This window comes from Arachis duranensis, chromosome 3 (genome assembly GCF_000817695.3).
Source record: "Arachis duranensis cultivar V14167 chromosome 3, aradu.V14167.gnm2.J7QH, whole genome shotgun sequence".
Lineage (NCBI taxonomy): Eukaryota > Viridiplantae > Streptophyta > Magnoliopsida > Fabales > Fabaceae > Arachis > Arachis duranensis.
This window is the reverse complement of record NC_029774.3, coordinates 13,064,161-13,083,092: the sequence shown is the minus strand read 5'-3', so window position 1 is coordinate 13,083,092 and position 18,932 is coordinate 13,064,161. Positions and strand designations below refer to the sequence as shown.

Sequence of the window (18,932 nt, the reverse complement as noted above, 5' to 3'; positions counted from 1 at the left end):
CATGCTTGTTTTGTGTGGCCTTTTTGGGCCGTTATTGTGAACTTATTTTAGGCTTTTAGGTGGGCCGATTTCAATACTTTGCTTATTTAGTTTATTTGGATATCCGTTTTGTTGGCCTTGGGATGATCGATTCCCGAGTAGCTGTTTACTTATTTTGATATCCGTTTTGTTATTTGGAAATCCATTCTATTGGCCTTAGGGTGATCGATCCCCGGGTAGCCATTTGCTTATTTAGATATCCGTTTTGTTAGTCTCGGGGTGATCGATTCTCGGGTAGCTATTTATTTATTTGGATATCCGTTTTGTTGGCCTCGGGATAATCGATCCCTGGATAGCCATTTACTTATTTGGATATCCGTTTTGTTAGCTTCAGAGATGATCAGTCTCCAAAGTAGCTGTTTTGTTCGTACCATTTGTTGTGTTGGTATGAACGTAGAAGAGAAAATGATGTTTTCTAAATTGATAACTTGCTTTATTGAAATTTGAACAAGTTGGGGCTGATCAAAATCTCTCGTTGTTTTTGGGTAGGAAAGAGTACCCTTAAAACAAAGTAGAAAGAACATAAAATTAAAAAAAAAGAAAGTTTACCAATTTGGTTGGGTCCTTCTCAATTGGGGGTTAGCTTTCCCTCCCTGGAAGGGGGCCGATATCATTACTTTACGTATTCTTTAGTTTGTGGATTGTTTCATGCGGGCAGTGTTGCTGTGGTATCATTTATTGGCTGCTACGACCTTACTTACCTCTTCATCGTTTATGTATTCTCTTGCCACGATCTGAATTTGTTGCATCGTCTAGATCAGGTTGTTTGTGAGGTGCTTCCTAAAGTCCTTGTTCATTAGTCTGTTGGTTAGGTAGAGACTGGCTGCGAACTCTATGATTCCATTGGCTGTTAAGCATTCACCGTGGACCCTATCAAGGTATTTTCTTGTGAGTTCATCTTGTCTTTGTGTGACTCCGAACAGGCTGATCGGGTGTTTTTCTTTCGCAATCCGTGTGGTGAATTGCATCATGAATTTCTTGGAGACGTTGTCGAAGCAGAATATCAAACTGTTTTGAGAGAGCGTTGAACCACTTAATGGTCGGTCCAACCAATTTTATCAGGAAGGGTCTACACCGGACTGCGTCGGCTGCTCCTTCTAAGTTCATCTTGGCTTTGAAGGTCATTAAGTGTCGTCGTATTTCATGTCAATTGGTTTGTCGAAACCCTTTGGCAGCTTGACCTTTAGGACTTTTTCGGTGAATAGGGTGGCTCCCATTTTCACGGGTTTATTCCTTCTTTGTTTGGAATCTCTTTGGTGCTCAGATTCTCACAATCTACTGCTGCTTCGGCGCCTACCGTGATGTCGGTTTAGCTATCTCTCTTTTCTTTGATCTTTTCGTGATATGATCTGGGAGATCGCTTCACTCATGTGTTTTGGTTAGTAGTGTTCCTTAGAGGTGATCCGATCCTCCAAGGTCTGCATCTGATCTTGGAGCTCTTAGGTGATCCAATTCGCTTGCTCTCTTAAACCCTCGAGTGTTCTACTTTTGTTAGAGTTGTGGTTTCTTTCTCGCGGGGTTTTTTTTTATGATTGTAATTTGGTTTGGCGTGGGCGACACTGGCTATCCTCTCGTGAGGTGGGGATTGTCGTCATTCTGCAATTCATGCTCTAGTGAGTTTGGGTGGTCATTGAGGCTTGAAAGCTGCTCCCCGCATTCGTCTGCCATGCCACCAAATTCTGCAAGTTTTCACAGACGTTGCCAATGTACAGGAGGTCATCCATACAAGTTGAGTAAGAGATCGGAAATTTGCAGGTCTTGATGATGGCGCGATTTGAGCTCTGAAGCAGCGGGGATGGCACCTGTAAAGACATTTCGACGCGACTGGATCTAAGAGGTGTGTTTGTGTGTGAGAAATGAGTGAGTACCTGTGGGACATTTGGCTCCTCTTTATATAACTTGTGATAGTTATCTTATCTTATCTTTATTTAGTTAAGATAAGAAATGAATTTGAATTTGAATGTTAGATCAGGATATTAAAAGTTATTGATTAGTTTTTGGGTTGTGAGAATGGCTCAACTTTAAAATTATCAGGTTTGATGACCGTTTCGAAAAAAGACCTAGAGATCGGATCTAAAACATAATATAAAAAATATTTATTTTATTAATAAAATATTATACAATTAACTATATATATATGCCAATGAGCTATAACTCGAATGACATCATCTTTTTATANTAAATTAAAATTTTATTTAAGAGTTTGTTGTTGATTTACAATCCTAAATTCGAACAATTAGTTTACTCGTGTTTAATGCAATGAAATTCCATAAGATAAAGAAGTAAATAATGGTGGAGTCGCAGTGAAACCGCGTGAAATTAGACATATCGATCTGAGATATCACTTGATCATTTGCATTGTCTTAAGTCTTAACAGAATCCTTAAATTAGATGAAGACAGGTTTCTCTTTCCAGTCAAGTGCAGCGCAAACCTCTTTACTCTTTCTAACACTTGCCAATTGCCGACACCTAAATAGTAAATACTACTACCACACCACAATCATCGTTTGTTTCTCTCTCTAGAGAGAGAAAGATGGCTACGAACAACACAGGGGTTATATTGAAGATTGCTTTAGGGGTTGTGGCACTGTGCATAGCAGGGTACATAGTGGGTCCCCCTCTTTACTGGCACTTAATGGAAGGATTGCTTGATGTCAACCACTCTTCTTCTTCTTCTTCTTCTTCTTCTTCTTCTTCTTCTTGTGCTCCTTGTCTCTGTGATTGTTCTTCCCAACCCATACTTTCAATTCCACAAGGTGCTTGCTTTTTCAGATCTCATTTCACGTGTGTTCCTGATTACCCATCTTATCATCTTGTTAAAAGTTTGTGCTTTTCTTAATTGGGTCATTGGATTATGGGGTTTGGATCTGGGTTGGATTGATTTTCTTTTCTCACTATAGCTTGATCTCGCAATTCATATACTCCAGTATGAGTAATTTGACAAAAAGACATTGTTACTTGACTTCAATCTGTCATATGATGATGCTGATAAATTGGCAAATTATTTTGGTCTCTGGTAGTAAATACAGTTCCAATTAAATATCTTTTTGGTTTTATTATAGTTTGCTGCTACCTTGTCTTTGTTCAACTGCACATTTGGCATGTAACTAATTATGTTTCTTTCTATGTGATTTTGTAGGTCTGAGTAACACTTCATTTGGAGGTTGGTTTCTGTTCTCTGGATGAACTACATCGAATCAATTAATTAAACCATTTTGTTAACTTCTCTATATAATGCCGATTTGTATGATGGTAGGAGCTGAAGCTATCATTGTTGAATGTTGACTTACTTTAAGAATTTAGGAAGTTTGTTGTTTTTTCATCAACTGAATCTACTTTTATGATGAAAAAAATCTAATGTCACTTCAGAACATATAATTTTTCCTTATAATTTTGTTTTATGCCAATCTGTACTCATATGTTAAACTAATTACAATGTTCTAGCATTCTTAATTTATAGTAAACTTGCTTGGATTATATGTTGTGTCATGTTTTTGTTGGCTGTTGCCCTCTAGAAACTTCAATGATGATAAGCTTCTGCTAGAAAATGATATCAAAGCTAAAGAACCAAAACGTTCATTTGAGCTTCATCTGCATTTTTCCTTATTGTTACACAGATTGTGCAAAGCCTGATCCGGAGGTGAGTGGAGACACCGAAAAGAATTTTGGCGAACTATTGTCAGAAGAACTAAAGCTAAGGGAGAACCAAGCTTTGGAACAACAGCAGCATGCTGACATGGCACTCCTTGAGGCGAAGAAGATCGCATCTTCGTATCAAAAGGAAGCAGACAAGTGCAATTCAGGGATGGAGACGTGCGAGGAGGCGAGGGAGAAAGCGGAGTTAACCTTGGTAGCTCAGAAGAAGCTGACTGCATTGTGGGAACTTAGAGCACGGCAGAAAGGGTGGAAAGAAGGGGCTGCCAAGTCTCAAGGAAATGTACAAACTAAACTGCTTAGAGAATAGGCATTGCGTTACACTTCTCAAAGAAACTGAGTTTAAAGTGTTGGTAACAGAAACAAATTTGTTCATGGAAGATTAAGTGTATAAAAACAAATGATGTTTGTAACTTTAACGCCCATTTTGGGTATTGCTTCCACATGCAACTGTGCAAGATAATGCTAATGTTACATCTAAAATTTTTTGTTTAAGCAGGTTCAACATAATTCTGATTTTAGTGGTAATACTAATATGTAAGATTTACATGTCTCATCTGGAGTTTTATATATTACTAATGGCGAAATATTGTTGAATTTTTCTGTAATAATAATATATTATTAGAGGAGAAACATTATAGAATTTAGCTGTGGTTCACTATTTTCTTTGAAAGTTTAAGATGGATTTTCGATCATGTGTTGTGAGTTGTGATATTGATAAAGAGAACGCGGGCAATCGTTGATTTGTTTTGTTCTTTTGTGGATAGGAAAAATTCTTGATTGGCAAAGAAAAATATAAATAATTTCCGCGTCTATGTCATCTTTATTGATTTGAAAACACTTCTCCAGTATGAAAGCTTATGGGTTTTATATTCTATTTTCAGTAGTAGAAAAGTTTTTTAATTTAAGGGCAAAGTAAATTTTTTGTCTCTATCGTTTGCGATCTTTTTTTTTTAATTTATCCTTAACGTTTAGTTGCATTTAATTTTATTTCTAACATTTTCAATTTGTGTCAAAATTAATTCTAGATGTTGATTTCATGTAAGACATTAGAGACAATTAAAAATTTTCAGAGATAATTTTGAACAAATAAAAAACATTAGTAACAAAATTGAATGAAATTAAACATTGGGAATATTTTTGAAAAAAATCGCAAATGTTAAAAGAAAAAAAATATACTTTATTCTTAATTTAATATACTTAAGTAAAAGTAAATACTAACAGAACATACGGAGAGAATAAAAATAAATGACCATTTATACCCATGAGAGATGAAAACGCTGACATTTGTACCCATGAAAGCTTGAAACTAATCTTGTACTCATGATAGATGCTATCCGTCTGACAAAAGTGCCTTGGCTTGGGCTGAGCTTGGTTCGTGGGTTTCTGAACCTACGTGGCACTTCCACTCCATATCTGAGCCAACCATTCACCATCATCATCTTCATCTTCATCTTCTTCACCATCACCATCACCATAACCTCCATAACCTCCATCACCACCACCTCAGCACCGCCACAGCCACCTCCCTTCACCACAACCTCCGGCGACAACCCACACCGCCGCGTCCCTTTCTCTTCTTCTTCCCCTCTTCTCACCTCCGTTGAGCCCAGAAACTACAGCGCCAGCTCCTCCTCTCCACCAAAGCCCAGAGCGGCAGTGGCCACCTTCTCCATTCTTGGGTCTCCTCTCGTCTGCCACCAAACAGCCGCGACACCCAACCTTCTCCGCAGCGTCCTTACGGCGTTCCAACCCGTCACCACTCCCCTGTCCGAACCCTAGCTCCGCCAACTATCACCATCAGCCTCTACGAGCCACCGCAACCCTCTTCCCTTTTCCACACTGGCCGAACCGCCGCGCCGTCGACGAGCCACAGCGACACTTGACGATGAGCCCCTTTCCCCCTTTCTTCTTCCTTCTCTGTCATCCCGTCTCACCATCGCAAACCAGCCTAGCACCGTTGCGATTCCAACCCCGTTTCCGGTTCTCCCATGGAACGACCAGAACAGGGTGCAGCCCTTGTGTCTTCCATCCCCTCCGTTTTCCCCTGTTTCATGGCTGCATTCACTCTCCGCTGCTGCAATTGAAGCAGTGCCACTACCAGGCCGCTGCTTCTACCCTGGCCAATTCAGCCATCATCTTCCCTTCACCTGTTCATTCTCTGCTTCCCAGGTTCCCATTTTCATTTGTTGAGTTATGTTTCTTTCATTGTATTGCTTTTAGTTCATTTTGCTTAATTTGGTTAGTTAGAAATGCATGTTAGTTGCTTAGGTTGTTAGATAATTTGAGTTGGATAATGGATTTAGGTTTGTTTTGATTCATGCTGCTGTTTGAAAATTTTGCTGTTTTGATTCATGCTGCTTGTTGAAAATTTTGGCTTGTCTGATGCTGCTGGGAGCTTTAGGGGGGTGGGAGTGCCACGTAGGTTCGGAAACCCACGAACCAAGCTCAGATTCAAGCTAGGACACTTTTGTCAGACGGACAGCATTTATCATGGGTACATGGGTACAAATGGTCATAAATTCGATAGAATAATAATCTTTCTATATTTTCAATAATGATATTCAATAATACTAACAGATTCTCAAATCTCAATCTACACCATAGAGCGAACCACTCTATAGACAATGTAGCATTTAGCGGCAATTACAACCATTCATACATCCATGAATGAATGGCGTATTTGCACAACCACTGGCAATGCTCATGAAAGCAAATAATATAATAATACAATGAGCATGAATGGAGATTTAAACATCATCAAAGGTCAGAATTAAACCACCGTAACCAAACTAGTATTTGCACAGCCAAGATTCAAGGCAAAAGCAAACTTGCAACTTCAATGCTTCATTGAACGTGGTTAACATGTAAACTCCCCACCTGAAGATTCAAAGCAGAAATGAGAAATTTTGAACAACTTAATCGTTCTCTATAATACAATATTTATCTGTTAAACTGTTAACTATCATCCAAAGTTGAATGAGAAAGTTCATCACCATGATGTGATGTCTATGAACATGGGGGAAACGAAAGCAATTTCTGAAGAATAAAAGCTTTGGAGAATAAAAGAGGAAACAATGAAATGCAGATTCTTCAAAATATCTATCTGACAAAGCACAGTGCATAGAAATTGTAAGAGTCACCTACCAGACTATGTTCTAATTCCCAAATCAAGGGAAAGTGGGTGAAAAAAGAAGAATCTAAATATTTGGAATGCATATGGCTAGATCATCCAAGCTGGGGTAGCCTTGAATGCTCAATCCTTTCTCATTTGCCAGATGCAACAAACATATGAAGCACAAATGGGGAGAGATGTCACTGATAGTTGCAGCAGCATTGCAGTCGGTAGGAAAGTTGGCCAATACACTTCTGAAAGATACTGTTTCTTTTTTACCCTATGCAATGTAGAAAGGGTTAAAAAAAATCATGTCAATGCAAAAATTAGAAATTACTCAACAGCAAAGACAGAAAGAAACTACATTCATTATCTACTGAACTATAGAATAGTGAAGCAAATATGTACCGTTAGCAGTGCAAAATAGCAACATAAATCAGGAAGCAAACTCATTGTGCGAGGAAGAATTTTAAGTGATGGAGTAGAAATATTAGCATACCTCAAAAGACAGGTTAGCAGATTCTTGAACATGGTTCCAAAGAGTAATTTTCAGTTCCTGAACATTAACTTGCTTGGAAGTTTTGTCGTACTGGACTTCAATTTTATTTACCTGTATTATTCATAATGAGCATATGCTTCTAACTGCAATGATTTTGATTAAAGACTAATGATGAGTAGTACATGCGTCGACAAACGCCATTACACCTTCATCAACATCTATGATAATATATGAAATGGTCTCATTTCAATAACTAGTGCATAAATATTCAACAAAAGTTCCTAACTCACCTGACGAGGCTGACTAACAAGAGTGTCAGAGTCCTCTATGTCACTATGAACATCACCTTCATAATCACCAGGCTCACCACCACAAAAACTTCCATTATCCCAGGAAGGGAATGACTCATTATTGCATTGTTCTCTAGATTCATCTACACACGCATGGAATTTGAAATAAAATCAGGAGAAAGATAAAAATATCCAAGCATGTATTGACAATCCAAACATAATATGATACTGAAGATAGAAATTATGGTAGTCATAAATTAGCAATAGCACAGCATTGTACCTGAGAGCCTTTTTGCCCTCCTCCCGAGACACTAGAAAAATAATAGAACTTATCAGAGATTTAAATAAATATTACTCCAGAAAAAGAACTTTGGAAATAATTTCTATCTTGAAGAAACTACCTTCACATCAGGCAGAAGAAATAATTTAACAAGATCCTCTGGCTGGTAGTGGCAGTCCTCCGGAAGTTTTGTATTGCAAGGGATTCTGCTCTCGGGGAGCAGCAATGTTTTGGGATTCTTGGGAGGATTAAATATATCTAACATTTCCTTCTCAAGGAAAACTGTGAAATCTAAATCAATTTCTTTCTGTTTCTTACTCCTTGGCGCCCTAGTCTTTAGGGCTGATCCATTTTCAGAAGGAGGATGAACCTCTGAGACTACAAAACAGATACTAAGGAAATTACCATACTGAAAATCTGAAACTTAGAGACACAAGCATTATTAGAGGTTGTTGCTGGCCTTCAAACGCACCTTTAGATTTTTTATATTTCCAATGATCAGGGCCTGCCCATGCATTTTGTTTTGAACTAAAACCCAGACTCAAAAATAGGAAACTATCGACATTACCAAATCTGTCGTCCGTATCAGGGTCTTGAGAAGAAAATAGCCCATTTTCCTACAATATTTTGAATTTATTTAAATATGTCCATCCATACTAAATATCAATAGAAAACTTTTAAAATTCATCCAAGACAATCAATGATTAGAGATTAATAGGGCTGAAAAACATAAGAAACCTGAGGGTAATCAGGAAAACTTGGATCAGCATCATTGGATACGAAATCATTAGATCCCAAATCAGCAACTGTTGGCTCATCATGATCATCACTCCAGGCCATGCAGTTCTCATGCTCTTCTGTGTCGGCCCTCATTTCACAGTCAAAAGGCACCTCCATCTCTTCAGCTGTATTTTGGCCATGAAATTGAAAATCGGTGGGCCTTCTGTTACTTTCATCAAATTGGTTCACTATAGTCCTGAGAGTTGGAGAAATTTCATCCTTCATACGTACTTCCAGCACCATGTGCTCAACACAATCTATTACAAAATGTCAGTCACCAACTTATCATCAGCTATGTTGAATGTATTTAGATGTAATTAACAGCAGTTTCACCAGATCATTCAAAAAGTAACTCACCCTTGGCAAAAGAAAGATCAATAGTATCTGATATATCATGTTGATTTTTACTTGTCATGCATTTTGCAGGCACCTCTAGTGAATCAAAGAGCACCCTACATCCACCATATACACCAAGATTATTCATTAAAAGACCCTTGGCTCCACCTTCATCAAATTTTGCCGTTGTCTGACGGTAGAGGGGATCCACAACAAATGCAGCTGCAAAAACATATGCATTTTCAGCACAATCAGAACCAAGGACACACTTCAAACAAAACATGGACCATAAAAAGGGATTAGAAATCACCATCAAACTTCTTCACGTTAAGAGCCTCAAAAGATGATTCCAATGTTGACAAAGGTGATAACTGCATGAGCAAACTACTGTTACAACTATTCAAATAATATGATTAACCAGACAAGTCCAGAGATCCAAAGATTATTTACCTTTTTGTCTGTCTCTTTCCTGCTTCTTTCTTTTCCATTTTCAGTGTTATCACCCTCCACTGTAGCATCTGCATCTGACAACATGAATTTAACCTTATAACCGATACAGAACAAAATATTAGAAAATCAATAGTTAGTTAGAAATTATAGCACTTGCTAAACAATGATTAAGAGGAGCAATCCCCAAAGACCCCACCCGCAAAGTAAACTCAGTAACTGACTACATAAGCCAAAGAAGGAAAGAGGAGAACAGAAATAGTAGAATTGAAGCTTGAAGAGAGAGGGTGATAATTGAAACCTTGCTCAGCTTCTTGGCCAGCTCTATTCATCCCGCCAAGTACTTTATATGCCTCAGAATGCACTGAATCAACCCTTAACGAATAAATTTTGACTCCAGCCTCAAGAGTGCAGCTTGCCTGCACAAACAAACTCAAAATGAATATACACAGACTACACATGCATAACTAAGATTTTAGAACCATTGCTGCCAAATTGTTGTACAATCACTGCCGTAGTTCATCAGTGCAATTCATAAACAAGGACAAGTTCTGCAGAATCTAGAAGCAGAGTGAACCAATCCTCATTGCATATAGATTTGGAATTACTTTTAGTGGCATCATTGCAATATAACAAACTTTATAAATGATTAAACTGAGATATGATATATAAACATTGACAAACTCTACATACCTAATGGATTATTGTAGCCATTGTTACATGTGCCGCTAATTAGCCCCATTTGCGCACACATAACCTTACTCATACATATTCTTCGCAGTAATAACAATTTTTTGAATCGAATAGTTAGCTATAACAACATCGGAAAACTGAGTATGCACGAATTAAGCACACACGCACCTTCTGAAAATTAGTCTCCACATCTCCATCTTCTTCTCCAGCCTTGATAATATCAGTTATGTGGTCAATCAAATTCAACTCCCACGTGTTTTTCTGATTAATTTTCTGCAACGAAGAAACATTTTTTCGGAAGAAGAAAAATCAAAACACAATTCAGTTCAACTAGTATAACTTTTTCTTATTCTTTTTCTGTCTGTCTTACATTTTCGCTGGCGAGCTTGATGCAGTTCTTGAACAAATCGAGGATCTGCTGCTTGTTGAGGCACGGGTCGGAGTTGGCGTCGGAGGATTGGGAGTTCAAGTTGGCGGCGACGTTCTTGCGGCGGATGGCGGCCGCACGTGCAGCACGTGCCTGGGCTCGTTCCAGTTTGTCATCATTGGAACCCAAGAAGAAGGGGCTGGTGGGGGACTGGATGCGAGCGGCCATGGGAAGCCTCTGCTTCTGGCCGGCCATGGTTGGGTTCGGGCTTAGATTTTCCGCCATAGCAGCAACAGCAGAAGAGAAGAAGAAAAGAGAATTGAATTAGGGTTTGGAATTGAGAATTTGGGGTTGGAATAGGAGCAGATCAGAGAGGAAGTGGAACGGGGTCGTTTCCCTCCATTTTCGTAATTTGAATTTTGATAGGTTTCTTCTCTGAGCAAAGTTGCAAACTAGGAGGACCTGTTTGGGAGAAGAGATTTAGAAGAAGCGTGGAGAGAGTCGTTGATGTGCTTAGTTTAAAGTGAATCAGGACCGTCCATTTACTTTTTTCAAACTTCATACAATTTTAGAACTTAATTATGATATACACTCCAAAATTCCAACTTGTTAAAAAAATCAACGATATTAATTATACAAAGATAAACTGATAAAGTATATTTTTTATCTTTAAAATTTGTCAAAAATTTTAAAATTATTCCTAAATTTTATTTATTTTTTAAAATTTTTTATTTATATCAAATATAACTGATAGTTAAATTTTCAAAAAATTTAAGACTAATCCAGTAATAATACATGACAACTATCTCTGATTTACTTGCGTTGATAATTGTTCTTATAAAATTATTATTTTTTATCAAAAAATTTTTGGAAAATTAGCCATAAAGATATATTTGATATAAATAAAAAAGTTATGTAACAAAATTAAAACAAAATAAAACTTATAAATATTTTTAAAATTTTTAACAAATTTTAAAAATAAAAAAGTATACTTTCAAATTATGTATTTGTCATATCATCAAAAATATAAATGGTCATTCAAAAACAAAATACAACTAAATTGCTGTATAAATCATTTTATAATTTATACTATTAACAGTACATTAAAAAATTTTCTTATTAGGAAAAAATATCTTTCGAACAAGAGTGAAATAATTAGAAGCACGATCAATAAATCCGAACATACAAACGATATTTACATATATATAATTAAAACAAAATTCACAATTATAGACAATCTCATAATCATATATCACAAACTAGATTTACATTTATAGTCAAACACAAAAAGCAACCTCCACAGCTTGTGAATTTCACAATGGAAAGACCATAGTTTATATCAAATGGTGTTCAATAAAAATTAACCTATACTGCAATAGTTAACACTTAAAGGATGAACTAATTAACGCATACAAGAGAAGTTGGAACGTCCAAAAAATCAGGAAGCAGGATCTCTCAACACCGAGGTGAACCATCAGAACCAGTTTACCCTAAAGAAGCTTGGAACAACAGCAGGCTTTCATGCCCTTTGGACGATGATTTTGTGTTGGCTACGAAGTAACACTTGTGATTGGACAAATGAATTACAGAATTAGTATCGATCATCATCACACAGAATATTAATGGGGGCCTCTCATCAAAAATGCTATTATGCATCCCAATATGCTACCAATAAAAACCTGTTCAAAATAGAAGAGTGGTTATTCGTGTACACATTCACTAATGAGACAGAAGCAGATAAAATAATCCCAACTGATTGGTCGAATTCAAGCAAATAAATTGGCCACAAAAGAAAAGAGACAATAAACACCTAAATTGGTTCTAAGGAATTTTAGATCATACACTTTCGTTCTAAACCCTGTGAATTGCGTGAAAGTAGGATACTCCAAATTCGTGAGTCCAAGAGTTTTATAAAACTCTCTTGATGGAAAAAAAAACATTTTTATTCTCTAGAAGTCCTATTACACCTGTCGGACAGATTGGTCTCTCTGTCATTTTGATGGAGACTAATTTGTCTTATAGTGATATTTTATGGAACCTATAATTAATAAAATTTATTAATTACTTATTTGTCCAACATGCATATTAAAAATTTAATTGAAACTGACAAAAGGACTACTCTATCCGTCGGGAGTAATTTGCGAAAACTTCTAAAGAATACAAATTTGTTAGAGGGCCAAAGTGTTCGTTTGAAATTCTTTGGAGACTAATTTGAGTGTTCACTCAAAATAAAAATTTACAACTGACATAGCATTTGGTAGCACAAATGAAGTGAAGTGAATTGTGGAATCTAAGCAGCAACAGTCAATTAGGATTTAGGAACTAGATGGGGATTAATTTTTAAGAGTAAATTACGTTAATTTACTTTTAAGTTGTACATAATTACAATAAGGACCAACATCTCCTTAGCCCTTAGGTTTAGTTGATATCACATATGATATACTTGTATTATGTGAAACATAGCATTGAGCATTCCAGTAAACAGTACACAGACCTCGTTACAAGCACGACAATAAGACTGACCTCCCTTGTAGAGAGATCGGTCTAAGCATGACAAGTCAAGGGACAAAAGGTACTTATCCGACCACTGGAAAAGAGGGTCAATGGTTACTTGTGAATTATTACCTAATCTCATATAAGGTCAGTGTAATTTACTTTTTACTTTAGTAACTGCATAGATAGCTTGCAGCCTTGGAAAATCGTCGAGATTCATTCGTTTTTTACTGGAAAGTGAAAAAAGGGAAGACTATAAAGAAGAATTTGATTAGTTTTAATTGCAAGAAGATCTTAGATCTAGCAGCATTAATTTTCACGCTTAAGTTATGCATGCAATTTGAAAATTAATCACAGTAAAGAAAGGGATGGCTTTTAGCATTTTAATTGGCAAACAATACACAATAATAAGTTCTGGTCATGAGTTAGTCTTAAATATTTGTTGCATAATGGCATGCGAGTAATCCTAAGCTATTTCATCAATGGTATTCAAAGAATCGAAGCCTAAGGTAACCAAAGTACCAGACATAAAAGGGAAACACTGTAAGAACCCACCTGAAGTGGAGTATGGCCAAGTGAATCACGCAGAGGTCTGCAACTAGATAAAGGATGTTCTGGTGGTAGCTCACACACAATTTGATTCAGCAACTGCAGTGAATGTTGACGTTATTTTGTGCCACAAAGCAATATGTGAAATTTATAATATAAAAACTTAAGGGTAAATGTCAAGGCAAGAAAGCGATGCTACCAAGGAAAAAATCTTACTTCTGCCTGCCGACCTGCATGAAGTCTAACTCCTGAGGCATCATACATTACCTATCAAAGTTAGATAAGAAATAATTATCCCATCCAATTGAAGTGAAAACATTGAAATGCTGAAGATACCCATAAAAAGAGGGGAAATCACAACAGCAACATAAATAAATAGCGGATAGAGAAAAAAGCCCCCAATTATCAGTATGTTTGTCAGAACAATCATGTGAGAAAACAAAGAGATGAATACCAAATGAAGGATACAGATTAATAATCCCATCCCATGGAGACAGTAAACATATAGAGTTTAAATCCACACATAAAATAGAAAGAGCAGTAAAGAAACTCTTCCAACTTTTTACATGAAACTGTATAATATACAAAGATAAGGAATCATGATTCATTATTCAAGGATGCCATTCCTAATTTTCTGTGTGTGGTAATCAGCATACTACACAAGATTACACTTTCTATTGCTTCATAAAAAAAAAAGGGAAAGGTACAAGAAGTGAATTTCAAACCTAGATACTTTATACCATTATTCACCAAGTAAATCACCATTTTAACCCCCCCCCCTCCCCCAAAAAAAGATTGAAATGACATTGTGGCTCCCCAAAGATTTACTTTCTCCGACAAGTTGCACCAAACCATCTTTTGGTACATTTTGTTAGAAAGAATAAATCTTTGGAGTACCACGATGTCACATTAATCTTTTGGAAGTCATTTTGTTAGAAACTAAATTTTTTTTCGACAAAGAGTCATTTACCCATATTTCAACCAATAAAACCACCAGAAAATCACAATGGAAATGCTGAATCTGCTAGCAGAATGTATTTTTGGAGGACGTTAATAATTTGGTATAGAGTATCTTAACGTTTTGAAAGAATTCAAGTGTGGCATCCGGATTCATTACACAATACACACCATATAAAAGAACATTCACACATAAAACCATAAGAGCACATATGTTAAGTTAACTATACTCCATTCATATCAGAACTAATAATGAAAAGTATATCAGAAGAGAAAAAGTAATACAACATGAGCAAAACTAAAAGAATTTATCAGCGATGATTGACATACAATACATGACAAGACGACAGCAATTGCAAATGCGGATGACCCTGTTCCTTCTTGGAGACCTATAGCCACTGCTAGTGCTGATACCGCTGCAGAATGCGATGAAGGCATTCCACCAGAATCAAGCATCCTTTTAGTATCCCATCTCTTTTCCTTATACCTGAGTATCTAGGAGAAAATTTTGGGAGAAAAAATGAGCTCATATTCCTCATACATCAGAACTATGGTATATAACAATAAAATTTTTCAGGTATACTATCCAAAATGCAAATTCAAAGTAGATTGATTTCACGCATGAAGCTCAAGGATGCTACGAAAACTGGGCTTCCTACAAAAGTACACACATACCTTCAAATTCACAAAACCATCGAAAATTTGAAACAAAAAGGATTGGGAGAGTAACTAATCCACAATCACTCTCAAACAAAAGTAAGAGGTATGTATTACAAGGACTTATTAAAAAGGTCCCTTTTTGTCATCATTATAACACATTACATTCCTCATCCAAGACTTACATGCATCAACACCATTTCAATTCAAAAGATAGACTATGACATCCTTGAGATTTAAGTAATATTACATTGGATACCTCTGTATACTACAAGAAATGAGACTAAGCACCATGTAAACATTGAAGGAAGTGAGTCCAATTTGCCCAAATGTAACACAATAAGTACCTATACAAGCACACCAATATGGATTTGCACATTCATCTACCAAAACAAAATAGGCTAATCTAAATTAACTAATCTTCAGTGGTAAAACCCAACCAAAAGTAAATTATTGCTCTGGAAATGAAGAACAGCAACCCCCCCCCCCTTCCTTTTCGCGGGCAATACCTTGATCTAATTGATACGAGAAAAACAGAGTTGAAATATTGCACGGACGAATAACTATGAGAGTGAGGTCGAACAATTGAAGGGTTAAAAGAGGAAAGAAAGGAATGTGTACGGACCAGGTGGTGAAGATCTTGAGGAATTGGGCGAGGGCGCAGGCGAGGAGGGCGGCGAGAAGAGGGAGGTTGTAGGGCAGGATGGAAGACGAGGAAGGAGAACGTGGACCGGCCCGTCGGCCCAAGCCCGCCGCATCGGACAATGTCATGACTTTGTCCATCGTTTTCACTTCAGGTTGCTTTCCTTGTCGATTTCGAATAATTATTATTGAGTTGAAGATTGATTCCTTCAGTCTGTACAGAGAGAGTTGGTTCCAAGTTAAGTGTAGTGCTGCGCCGTGTCGGAATAATGCCAGATGGAGACCTTCCTCCTTCCACCAATTAATTTCATTCGGATTTGGGATTAATCATCGCATCTATTTTCTATTGCCTTTTCTTTCTGTCTTTTTCGTAGACTTTATATGGGTGCCGTGTTTGGAACGAAGAAAAAATGAGTCTTCTTTTTTTTATAATAATTCATGAAAACTCCCTCGAAGACGTCTTTTTGTATTCTATAATTTTAGTCATTTGTTGTTTGAACTTTTTTATTATTTCTATAATTATTGTTGTTGTCAACTTTTCATCTTTAAAGATCTCTAAATTTTTTGTCTTTTACAATATTCTACACAGAGATGTAAGGAATCATAGAAGATTATCCTCTTTCAATGTCTCTACTTACCATTTGTTACGAGATTGCAAACTCCATGGTTCCATTTGCATTATAGCATTCACAAAAGGAGAGAAAGACCAAATCTCAAGAATAGGACCACATTACATCAAGGCGTAAAGTATTATTTTATTATCATTTTTGCATTTTGGACACATTATTGAAGTATCTAAGAATCTCTGGTTGATCAAATTGAGTACAGATAATTTTTTAGGGGTTGCTCTTCACAGAAAAATTTTGACTTTAGATGGTAATTTTAACCCCATAATTGATTTCCAAAGCGTTGAATTCCTCATCATCGTTAGAAGGTGCTCAACTGGCACATGAAAAAAAATCATAAGTCAACCAGTATCTTGAGACCACATCGTACTACTTCCTCTTATTTCAGGCCCATTCAAGCTTGTCCTCACCATTGTCGTTTAGTAGCAGAGAGAGAATTCGTAAACTGAGCTAAGGGGAAAAAACTGCTTCAACTAGCTCTTTATTCCATCTTCCATCCACTATAAGTAAATCATGTACCCATTTGATGTTTGTTACTGGATTGTTGTTGTTACTGAGTCTAAAAAGTATGGTGGGGGTAACCATGGGTCCTTCCAAATACGAACATTTGTGCTAAATTCTATACTCCATCTCAAAACATTTTCTACCACTTTTCTTCCCGCCAGTAGACTTTGCCAACCCTAAGAAGGTTGGTTTCCTTTATCTGCCATAGTATTTTCCTTTGAGCATACGCACAAGTAGCGAATTAGGCTTAATAGTAATTCGCCAAAACTGTTTACCAAACAAGGTTAGGTTCTGGGCTCCAAGATCCTTGAATCTCAATCAATCTTTCTTTTTGGGTATGGTCATACATTCCCAACTAACCCAAGCCATCTTTCTCTCCATTCTTTTTTGACCCCACAAAATTGTCTTAGAATCCTGTGTATTTCTTCCACTAGAGAATCTAAATTTTGAAAACGAAAGCGTATATACTGGAATAACTTTTTCGACAGTTTTGATTAAAATATGTCTGTCACCTGTTGATAACAGACTCCTCTTCCAAGTCTGGACTATTTCTTTTTCTCATCCAGGTTAGTTGATCTTCGCCTTCACAAATAGTATATTGATAATTGTCTCTGCGATTTCTGGTTCAAAAAATTTTGCTATTTTTGACTAGTTCCATGTTCTATTAGACAAATTTAGGTCTAAGACCCATTAAAGGACTCTGTATGTGTGTTGGGTAGTAATAGGCATAATTGTAGTGTACTCCTTAATCCATGAATCTATCTAAATGCTTATCACATTTTTCCTAGCAATTTTTCATATCAATCCTTTTTTCAGGACTTTCCTACCATCAATAATACTCCTCTAGCCCATGATAGGTTATTTCGTATTTCTGCTCTCAGAAAATTTATGAATCTATAATATTTGCTTATGTAGACTTTATTAATAAGTGAATTTAGCTTAGTAAGTAGCCTCCAACTTTATTTTTTACAAGCATTGTAAAGTTGAAAGCCTTCTTTAAAATTCAGGCCTTCTTGATTTTTGGGTCTACAGTAATCTGCTAACTTATCCATTACATCTTGCGCTCTCTATTTTTCTCCACTAAAATTGTAGGATAATACGTTGTAATGCCTCAATAAAGTATTAGACAATCTAAAACAGCTCAATATATAAATGGGCACTACTGTAGCCACTGTCTTTATCAGAACCTCTCTATCACTAGGGCAAAGTAGAGCTTGTTTTCGCTGTTGGAGTTTTTGATTGATCTTATCTTTAATATATTTGAAAGTAACTCTCTTGGACCTTTGTACAACTGACGACAACCCCAAATACTTATTTTTGATTTCCTATATGCAGGATCATAAAAATAGTTGCTAATAGGTCTCAGGTTTGAAGTGGAGTATTTTTACTGAAGAAAATAGACGACTTGTCTAGATTAACCACTTGACCATTCATATTCTCATAAGTCTATAAGATACGAAGTATGCCTCGGCTGTATTATTTTGTAGCTCTAATAAATAAAATTGATTCAGCTGCAAAAAATAAGTGGTGATTGTGGGGCATTTGCGATTCAGTCTCAAACCAGAAAGCTCCTATCTCTGTTCTCCTCTGTGGAGTAGATGAGAGAGACCCTCTGCACACACAAAAAATAGGTAGGGAAAACAAGGTTGCGTCACATGGTCTAAAATAGCCATGTGGTTGATCATCCATAGTAACAGAGTAAGAAACCATTGTCACACATTCCTTAATCCAATCTAACCATTTGTCACAAAAAATCCAACTTTCTCATCATCGTCCAAACAAAAGACTATCCAACTCTATCATAAGCCTTGCTCATATCAAGCTTTAGTGCTAGGTCACAATCACTATATCTCTTATTTTTCAAAAAATGCATAAACTCATAAGCCATAAGAACATTATCACTAATCAGTATTCCTTTGACAAAAGCATTTTGATTGTCACTACTCACTCTATTCATCACTACTTGCATTCGATGGACTAAAATCTTAGAAATAATTTTATAAA

General features: G+C 36.6%; 3 protein-coding genes across 4 annotated transcripts; 1 reads left to right on the top strand and 2 right to left on the bottom strand.

Moving 5' to 3' along the window:
• The first annotated feature begins 2,368 nt into the window (after positions 1 to 2,368).
• LOC107477705 (uncharacterized) lies at positions 2,369 to 4,188 on the top strand. The gene is made up of 3 exons (XM_016097762.3): positions 2,369 to 2,795; positions 3,179 to 3,202; positions 3,657 to 4,188. The coding sequence occupies exons 1-3, from the start codon at positions 2,573 to 2,575 to the stop codon at positions 4,001 to 4,003; spliced, it is 594 nt and encodes a 197-aa protein (XP_015953248.1). The 5' UTR covers positions 2,369 to 2,572; the 3' UTR covers positions 4,004 to 4,188.
• Positions 4,189 to 6,215: 2,027 nt separating this feature from the next.
• Positions 6,216 to 10,956, bottom strand: LOC107477704 (condensin complex subunit 2). Of its 2 annotated transcripts, none has more exons than XM_052258791.1 (14): positions 10,504 to 10,956; positions 10,302 to 10,406; positions 9,742 to 9,859; positions 9,444 to 9,517; positions 9,304 to 9,364; positions 9,015 to 9,215; positions 8,616 to 8,914; positions 8,350 to 8,494; positions 7,999 to 8,255; positions 7,878 to 7,908; positions 7,598 to 7,740; positions 7,308 to 7,418; positions 6,841 to 7,088; positions 6,216 to 6,573 (listed from the first exon to the last, which is right to left on the bottom strand). In XM_052258791.1, exons 1-13 carry the CDS (start codon positions 10,783 to 10,785, stop codon positions 6,894 to 6,896), a joined length of 2,022 nt encoding a protein of 673 aa, XP_052114751.1. In that variant the 5' UTR covers positions 10,786 to 10,956; the 3' UTR covers positions 6,216 to 6,573; positions 6,841 to 6,893. The 2 variants fall into 2 exon arrangements, with proteins under 2 accessions (XP_052114751.1, XP_052114752.1); XM_052258792.1 differs by having other exon boundaries at positions 9,444 to 9,511.
• A 727-nt stretch (positions 10,957 to 11,683) lies between these two features.
• LOC107477703 (uncharacterized) lies at positions 11,684 to 16,183 on the bottom strand. The gene is made up of 5 exons (XM_016097758.3): positions 15,782 to 16,183; positions 14,830 to 14,986; positions 13,759 to 13,809; positions 13,549 to 13,641; positions 11,684 to 12,179 (listed from the first exon to the last, which is right to left on the bottom strand). Exons 1-5 carry the CDS (start codon positions 15,937 to 15,939, stop codon positions 12,120 to 12,122), a joined length of 519 nt encoding a protein of 172 aa, XP_015953244.1. The 5' UTR covers positions 15,940 to 16,183; the 3' UTR covers positions 11,684 to 12,119.
• Between the last annotated feature and the right edge of the window lie 2,749 nt (positions 16,184 to 18,932).

Coding starts and splice junctions, on each gene's coding strand:
- LOC107477705 (XM_016097762.3), top strand. CDS start 2,573: ATGGCTACGAACAACACAGGGGTTATATTGAAGATTGCTTTAGGGGTT. Junction 2,796..3,178: donor CATACTTTCAATTCCACAAG/GTGCTTGCTTTT, acceptor GTGATTTTGTAG/GTCTGAGTAACACTTCATTT. Junction 3,203..3,656: donor GAGTAACACTTCATTTGGAG/GTTGGTTTCTGT, acceptor ATTGTTACACAG/ATTGTGCAAAGCCTGATCCG.
- LOC107477704 (XM_052258791.1), bottom strand. CDS start 10,785: ATGGCGGAAAATCTAAGCCCGAACCCAACCATGGCCGGCCAGAAGCAG. Junction 10,407..10,503: donor TCAAGCTCGCCAGCGAAAAT/GTAAGACAGACA, acceptor TCTTCGTTGCAG/AAAATTAATCAGAAAAACAC. Junction 7,741..7,877: donor GAGGGCAAAAAGGCTCTCAG/GTACAATGCTGT, acceptor ATGCGTGTGTAG/ATGAATCTAGAGAACAATGC.
- LOC107477703 (XM_016097758.3), bottom strand. CDS start 15,939: ATGGACAAAGTCATGACATTGTCCGATGCGGCGGGCTTGGGCCGACGG. Junction 14,987..15,781: donor CTCAAGATCTTCACCACCTG/GTCCGTACACAT, acceptor CTAGATACTCAG/GTATAAGGAAAAGAGATGGG. Junction 13,810..14,829: donor CTGTCGTCTTGTCATGTATT/GTATGTCAATCA, acceptor TAACTTTGATAG/GTAATGTATGATGCCTCAGG.